The following is an 8,555-nucleotide window of genomic DNA, read 5'->3' as shown; positions in this document are numbered from 1 at the left end:
AAATGTACACCAGTGGTGGAGTGTGCATTTATGAATTGGTTGAGATATTAATCTTTGCTATGCCAAGTCTCTCTTTTAAAAAAAAATTTATTATTTTTTTAAAGTCATTTTAGTAACAAATTATTGCTTTTTGCTTATATTCACAGATTCTGGAACTTTTCAAAGCCTGATCTTCTTCTTGAAACAGTAGAACACCATACAGAATTTACTTGTGGTTTAGATTTAAGTCTTCATAGCCCTACTCAGGTAAAGAACGCGATTTTCTGATGTTTTATTTACCCACACAGTTCACAGACAACCCTGTATAGTGGTGTGTGTGGCTTCTGAGAGCAAGAGTGTTATCACTTCAGCGTGTGAAGTACAGTACACTTAATTAATCTGATCTTCTTTGCTAAAAAACTTCAGCATCTGAAATACTAGGGATAAGAGTATTCAGAAATCTCTCCCCTTGAACAGTGTGACTTTTTTGAGAGAGAAAGGAAGCCTCCTAAAAGGTATTAACAAGTTGAAGGCCTTGAGTAAGGCTCTTTCAATGGTAAGTGATGCAATAGAAAGATGGAATGGGGAAGGATTTTGCTCAGAGGCTGGTGGGAGTCAGGAGAATGTGGTCCGAGACTTGGAGTTCCTACTAAGCATTAAGACCATGAGGAGGACATTTCCTTCTCACAACTGCCACTTGGATCTCCACATCCCACATCAAAAAGAAGGCTTCAGATGAAGAACAAAGTGGAGAGTAACTCTTGTTGTAATTAATCATTTTTTATTTTTCGCCACTTTTGTTGTCTTGATTTGAGAGCCAGTATTTTGGGCTTTAAATATTCTTCACTTTTGTTTTAATCTGTTTCAATTTTAGAAACCTTAAATTCAAGTCAGAAATATCAGAATATCCTGAGAATTAATGGAATCCTGGTGAGGCACTGTAGGATAAGCACTGGACTGCTAACCACAAGATTGCAATCTTCTGAAAACCTATATAGGGTCACTGTGAGTTGGAATCAATTCTATGGCACTTAACAACAAGGAGTTTTAGAATAGGTTGTGTGAAAATACCACTATATAATCAATGAAACACAAATAATATGTGGGAATTCTTGGATATGACTAAAATAATGTTTTTATGATGAATTTTTTAAGCTAGCCCAAAAGCAAATCTCATTTTGCATGAATATTTTCTTAAATTTAAATAAATGAGCTATTTTATTTTTCATTTGAGTTGGGATTTAAGATGTACTTCTAAGTTTAAAATATTTTCATTGACATTAGATGATTTTATATAAAATAATGGTATTTATTTTATATTCCAGTTAAAATAAGTCATCATGTACCTAGTAAAACATGGCAGCTCCAAGCAGAGGTGCCATGTTAGTTATCTATTCTGCTAGAGCAGAAATACTACACTCACTGTTTTGTTGTTGTTGTTAAGTATAGTCAGTCGTGTTGGTTCCAATTCGTAGTGACCCTGTTTAGGGTTTCCATGGAGCGGCTGGTAGGTTTGAATCATCAACCTTGTGGTTCAAACTGAACTTGTGGTCCAGTACTTATCCTACAGAGCCACACCAGGACTCCACACTTCCTGTTCAGGAGGCTTGAAAGTCTGAGTTCAGGGTGCTGGTTGTAGGAGAAAGTTTTCTTTCTACCTGTTGTCTGCAAGGGAAAGTCCTTGTCTCTTCAGCTTCTATTCTTGGCAGCTGTGTGATTTTCATGTTGTGTGGGGTCTGTCTTCCCCCATCTCTGCAAGCAAGAACATGTTAAAGGTTCTGTCTCAAAAGAGGTTGACAGAAGACACATCCTGCACTGATACTGCCTAGTTAACATAACAAAGAAAACCCATTCCCAAATGAGATTATTACCACACTTTTAAAAGTCTATTTATTGTGAATTGAGTGAAGGTTTAAAAGAGCAGATACTAAGTTTTACATTTAACAAATCCTACACTTTGTTTCATCTCAGTGATTTGCAATCCTATCCATGTTAACAACAGCTACTCTCTGAACTTAAGCAAACATTGCTCTTTTGATCTTGAATGGATGACCATTTCACGGTGAATTTTAACACATTTTTAAGGGACACAATTCAATCCATACATATCACCTTTCCCCCATAAAAAAATGTACATGCTCTCTACCTGTAAAACACATTCACCCCATCACATCATCCCAAAGTCTTAACTCAAGTCCAAGAATCATCTTCTGAAATATCTTAATCAAGTGAGACTGTAGGCTTAATCCTTCCTGGTACAAACTAGCTTCTTATCTATTCTAGAATGCCCACATAGTATTTTGTATTTTGTTAATTGTATGTTGGTATTTTCATGCAGTCTATTATAAAACACTTGGTTGTTGTTAGTGCTATCGAATTGATTCTGACTCATAGCACAAGTTAGACATTTCCATTACAAACAAGAAATTGGAGGGAAATAAGGGATAATGGACAGCAAGAAAGGTCAAAACCCAGCAGAAAAAACTACATTAGCTCTCAAGGCTTGAAAAGAATCCTTTGTTCTCTGAGACCATCTGGGTATTTGGCATTGCCCTCCGAACTCTGGGCTTTGGCCATGTTCTCTGGATTCTGGGTGGAGTCCACTCAGTTCTGGCCTCTAACCCTGTCTTCCAGCCCACTAGAATGGCCCTCTGCTCCCTTGGCTTTAGGTCATTCTCCTATCTCACTTGAGTGGGAGTCCCACCCTCTTGGTCCTAAAGGTGTCTGTTCTCCTACCCCTTGGGCATGTCAGCCCCAACTCCTCAGATTTGGGCCACAACCCCACAGTCCTCTTTGTGTTTGGACATGATAGCCCCACACTCCAGAGCTCAGTTGGTGGATGTCTGACTCTTTGAAATCTAGGAGGCCAGGATCCCACCCTTTGAAACGGAGGTAACCCTGTTTCTTTTTTGCCTTCTAATAGTCCTGCTGACCTCTGGGCTACTCCAGGGATGGTCCTTTTCTTTTCTTGGAGGACAACAGATGTAGATCCTTTGACCTACATCAGCCTGTAGACTTCTAAAAGGCAGACAGCTTTCTTTCCTTTTGTTCTTTCTTTGACCTCTTCAGTCTAAGCTGATGGATTTTGTGCTGTGGTTGTTGGCTGGAGCCATCAGCTACCAGCTTAATCTTTTTAACAAAAGATTGTGTAGCCTTGTTCTTAGTGAAAATTCTAGAAAATATGTCCATAATTTATACAACAGAATTTTCCAAATATTTTAAAATTTTGTTTTTATTTTACACAGTTCAATTTTGAGTCTAGATCCTATACTTAGCAAGTAGAAACCACACGAACCCTTTGAGATCTTGCTTAGAAATTTCCTCTGTGAAATATCCAAGTTCATTACTTACAAATTCTACCTTCAACCAAACATTTTACATAATTCAGCCACATTCTTTGTTCCTGCAAAGAAGAATCACCCTTCTTCTACTATTAAGCACATTTTCTTTTAAAGCCTCACTTGAAGCATGTTAAAGTCAATGTGTCTCGTAACATTCTGGTGCCATATCTAGTCTCTAAGACAGTAGAGGCTTTCTCTAGGACTCTCCTCACTTTCTTCTGAGCTCTCAGCAGAATTGTCTTTGATGTTGACAATTCTATCAACAGTCTCTTCAAGATAATGTATTAAGCATCCTAAAACCCTACCGACTTGACGGCACTTAATAACAATAACAAATAATAACCTATTGATGGTGGTGGTAGTTGTGTGCTGTTGAGTCAGTTCCAACTCATAGCAATCCTCTATAGGGTTTCCAAAGCTGTAAATCTTCTCAGGAGCAGAAAAACCTCATCTTTTTCTGGTGGAGTGGCTGGTAGATTCAAACTGCTCACCCTGTGGTTAGCAGTACAACTCATAACCCACTATACTACCAGGGTTCCTTTCCACTCATTACCCAATTGCAAAACCACTTCCACATTTTAGGTATCCTGTACTGCAAGGTGGGTTTAAACCACAAGGTAGGCAGTTCAAATTCACTAGCTGCTCTTGGGAAACCCTATGCAGGTCGCTATGAGTTGGAACCAACATGATGGCACTTAACAACAACAACTTAGAATAGTGCCTCACTTCTATTATCAGATTCTGTTTTAGCTATCCAATGCTGCTATAATAGAATTACCACAAGAGGGTAACTTTAACAAGTTTGTTTTCTTATGTCTGAATTCAGGCCACCAAATCTAGGGAGAGGCTTTCTCTGTTGGCTCAGGGAGAAGGCCCTTGTCTTTCAGCTGTTGTAATCTTCATGGAGCATGGGGTCTCTCTCCCCCTTTCGCTGCTTGCTCACATGCTTGCCCATTGACATTGCAAAGTTTAATTTAAGACACACCTTACAATAATACTCTTTTATTAACATAACAAAGAAAACCTGTCCTCAAATGGGATTGTGTAGCCACACATGTATTGTTGTTCAGTGCCTTGAGTCTATTCCCACAAGGAGTAGCTGGTGGGTTTGAACTACTGCCCTTGCAATTAGCAGTCCATTGCTTATCCTATACCACCACACCAGGACTCCAGCCACAGATTCTAGGGCTAGGGTTTATAACACATCTTGTATATGGACATAATTAGATTCATAACAGATCCTAAATAAATGTTTTTATTCTTATATAAATCTGTAAACCTTTGAGTCTCAAACAGGGACCTGAGCTAGCACATGTGCCTCCTCCACTTCCTTGGTTCTGACCATTTCTCACCCAGGTCTTAAGAAGTCCCAAATGCATTTATAAATAACTCCACACAGAGGCCCACCTTATAAAAAGGAACTTTGTGCTCAGAGAATTTTTAAATCAGATTACATACACCGTTAAGTGATAGATTTTATTACAGTTACACACACACACTTTCATCTCTTAGAAAGTATCGTTCCATATGCTTTCAAAAACCCTGTTGTCTCGTGTAGTTTAGCAGCTGCAGGACTATGCTGACGTTACTTTAGGCCTTCTGTGTCTTAAAATAGTCTGTCTTTAAAGAAATTGGTCTGAGTATGCTGCTCTTGTATTGATAATTCTTTCTCTTCTTAGTTTTTCCCATCTTAAAGAGATCTTCAAAATGAGGTCTCCAGGCTTTCTTGTATCTCCTTTCTTCTAGACAGAATGTAAGATCTTGTCTTTAAAAGTTTAAAACTTGACAAATAGGTGTTGGAGGTCAACGTTTAAGGATAATTGCTGAAACATACTCCATATTCTCTCTTGTTAACTGAGCTGAAGTTATCTTTCATTTCAGAAAAGTTTTGTTTAATTTTTTTCTCTCTAATCATGATTTGTATAATCCTGACATTTCTCTTTGCTCTCATCTGTATTTCTAAATTGGATATCCTTTCTTTTGGGGGCGGATGGTTAGTCATAAGCAGTGAGGGTTAGTGTTGGACTATAGCTAGGTCTTAGCTAGGCTTTGTTGTTGTTAAATGTCACTGAGTTTGTTCTGTTCCATAGCAACCCTGAGTAAGGTTTCCAAGGAGCTGCTGTGGGTTTGAACTGATGACCTTGTAAGCATATGATTCTTGGTTGGCAATTTTTTTCTTTGAGAGTTTTTAAATTTTTATTTATTTATTTTAAATCTTTTATTGTGAATTATGTGATACTTTACTTTTTTAGAGTTTTGTATATGTCATTTCACTGTCTTCTTGCCTACATGGTTTCTGCTGAGAAACCAGACTTAGTCTTACTAGTTCTCCTTTGTAGATAACTTTCCTTGTTCCTGAGCTGCTCTCAGGATCTTTCCTTGATTTTAGTTTTGAAAAATGTGATGATAATATGTCTTGGTGTTTTTCTTTGGGGGTCTATCCAGTTTGGAGTTTGTTCAACTCCTTGAAAGACTGTCTTCTGCTGGGCAATATTCTGTATGTTTTGTTTTTGTTTTTGTTTTGTTTTTTCTCTTCCTGTTAGGGAATTCCTATCACACATAAGTTATTCCTCTTGATAATGTCTCACATAAATCTTAGGCTTTCTTTGGATTTGTTCTTTTTCTGATCGTTTCTCTTGCAGATGAATATTGAGGGATTTTTCTTCAAGCTCACTAATTCAACTTTCCATGGATTCTTTTCTATTTCTTTGCCCTTTCAGTATATTATCCATTTCTGAAGTCTTACTGTTAATCTTCTGGCTCTCTAATTGCTATTTTTGTATGATCCTCATTTTTTCAGTTGTTTTGTTTCCTGAATTTTTCCATAGTTTTGTCTATGTTTATCTTGATTTTATCTGCAGTTTTCTTGATCTTCCTCAATCTGTTGATGGTGCCTAATTAGCATTCTTGTAAATTCTTTATCAGGTAGTTCTAGTTCTGTATTTTCTGAATCTGTGTTTTGGTCACTTGTTTGAGGCACACTCTGTCTTATTTCATTGATGATTGTAGATTGCTGTGTTCTCAGGCACTCACCACCTGCCTCCTGGTGGATGTGGTAGAGACTGGAAGTGTGACTGTAGTTAGTACTCTGTTCACTTTTTGCATAGTGTCGGTTCCGAGCTGGTTCATGTGCCTCCAGAAGCAGGGGCTCTAGGCTAGGTCCTGACCCCAGGCACAGCAGGAGAGGGTGTCCCTGGGTTGGTGAGGGCAGGGACTGACCACACCCCCATCTACCAGGAGGCCACAGGAATACAGGAGAACTGCACCTACAGTTGACCAGTTTCATCTTTCTCACTGGTCCTGTCCAGCTTCTTCCAGTTGGCAGTCAAGCCACCTCTCTGCCCTGTTCTCTGTGTGTCTGCTTACTGTGTCATCTTGCCCTGGACTTCAATTAGATAATCCCTTTTCTGTTTTTTAAGTTTATAAGTTTTGTCTAGATCTGTAATATACCCAGTTGTATAATTGGGGTTCTCTGTGTTAATGTTATCTTTAGAATCCTTGACTTTGTGCTCTGTAATATAAATTCTGCTTTTTTCAATGTTCATTTGTATTTAGTTTAATTAGCTTTGTATTTGTAATCTGAATACAGGTTTACATAGATTTATGCAGTCCTCTTGGGGTAAAGTTATTTCTGTTTTTAATCTCCATTAAAGTAGACACTATCAGTTCATTCAGAGATATCACCTCTACATGTTTGCCCTGGGTATTTAGGGTTGCTATAATAGAACTACCAAAACTGGATGGCTTTCTAAAGAAAAACTTAATTTTCTCACAGTTTAGGTTGCTAGAAGTTCACATTCAGAGTACCAGCTCTGAGGGAAGGCTTTTTCTCTCTGTCAGCTCTAGACGAAGTCCTGGTCTCCTGACAGCATCTTTGGGCCCAGTATTCTTTGGAGATCTACATGTATCTTGCTATCATTCCTCCCTTGGATCTAGGAGGTTCTCCACACCAGTACCCCTTGGATCACTCCCAGCTCCCCTTTCTTGGTGGTAGTCAGATCCCTCTAATTTCTGTTTCATCTCTTGTATATCTCAAAAAAGACTGACTTAAGATACAACCTAATCCTGCTTTATTAAATTGCCTCTAATCCTTCCTCATTAACATCATGGATGTTAGGATACATGGAATAATTACATCAGATCACAGAATGCAAGATAATCACTTAATATTGAGAATATGGTCTGGCCAAGTTGACACATATTTTGAGGGAACACAATTAAATTGACAACAATGTTTAATAAAATTTATTTAACTTTTTCCCATGTTGAAAATTTGGGAAATTATACTTTAGTAAAACACAGAAAAAAAGATTACTAATGGTCTCGCCACTTCAAAAATAGGTCTTTTTTTTAAATGATTTTCTGATCCTGAGTTGATACTAAGTCAGAGTCAACCTCATGGGAACTGATGTTGACCTGAAATATACCAGTGACCTCATTAAAGGCAGGGATAGGATGAGAATTACCACCATCACAACTGCTAATTAACATACTTTTGAAAATTGTAACCAGTTAGTGATATACGAAAACAAGATGAGATATAAATGTAGCCATATATTTCTTCTCATTCCTTTTAAAATGTTTAAAATTGAAGTATGTTGTACATATTGAAAAATAGACACATGTTAGGTATGCAGCTCACTAAATTACCAAGAAGCGACCTTACTTGTGTACCCAATACATAGCTTAAGGTCTAGAATATCCCAGAGACCCTTCCAAGCTTTCTCCCGCCTTCCTACAGGTATATTCTTTCAGTCTTTCTCTGAATGTTGATACATCTTTCATCATTGGGGTTACCCTACATACATGAATATATATTCTGGTGCTCTGAAAAAGCTTGATAAACATAATATTTAATGAGCAAATGCCCTAGTCTTGTCAGACAAGGAACGTGTAGGTTCTGTAAAGATTTTTCCATAAAAGGACAGAGGAAATTTGGATAGTTTCATTTTGCTTCAGTGGAAGATGCTTAGATATAGTTCTGATTTAAAGTAGTTCCTTAGATGTGTTTTTAAAAGTATCCTTGGCTTTATTGGTTTTTTGTTTTGTTTTGTTTTTTTGTTTTAATTTAAGGTTTTTATTGTGGATTGAGTGAAAGTTTACAGGGCACATCATCAGTTTCACATTCAACCATTCATATAACTTGTTTCATTACATTGATTATAATCCCCTCCATATACCATCAGTTAAAAGTATTTCTCTCTATCCACTTTAGCTTTTTTAAAAAATATACAA

General features: G+C 37.5%; 1 protein-coding gene across 1 annotated transcript in view; it reads left to right on the top strand.

The window, feature by feature from the left end:
- The window catches only part of PEX7 (peroxisomal biogenesis factor 7), a 139,221-nt gene that overhangs the window by 96,071 nt on the left and 34,595 nt on the right, over positions 1–8,555 (top strand). The window contains exon 9 of the mRNA XM_006834630.1: positions 147–246. Coding sequence (XP_006834693.1) covers positions 147–246 — 100 coding nt within the window. The remainder of the gene's footprint in view (positions 1–146; positions 247–8,555) is intronic.

This window comes from Chrysochloris asiatica, unplaced genomic scaffold (genome assembly GCF_000296735.1).
Source record: "Chrysochloris asiatica unplaced genomic scaffold, ChrAsi1.0 scaffold00013, whole genome shotgun sequence".
In the NCBI taxonomy this organism is placed as follows: Eukaryota; Metazoa; Chordata; class Mammalia; order Afrosoricida; family Chrysochloridae; genus Chrysochloris; species Chrysochloris asiatica.
This window is presented reverse-complemented; position numbering and strand designations above follow the sequence as displayed.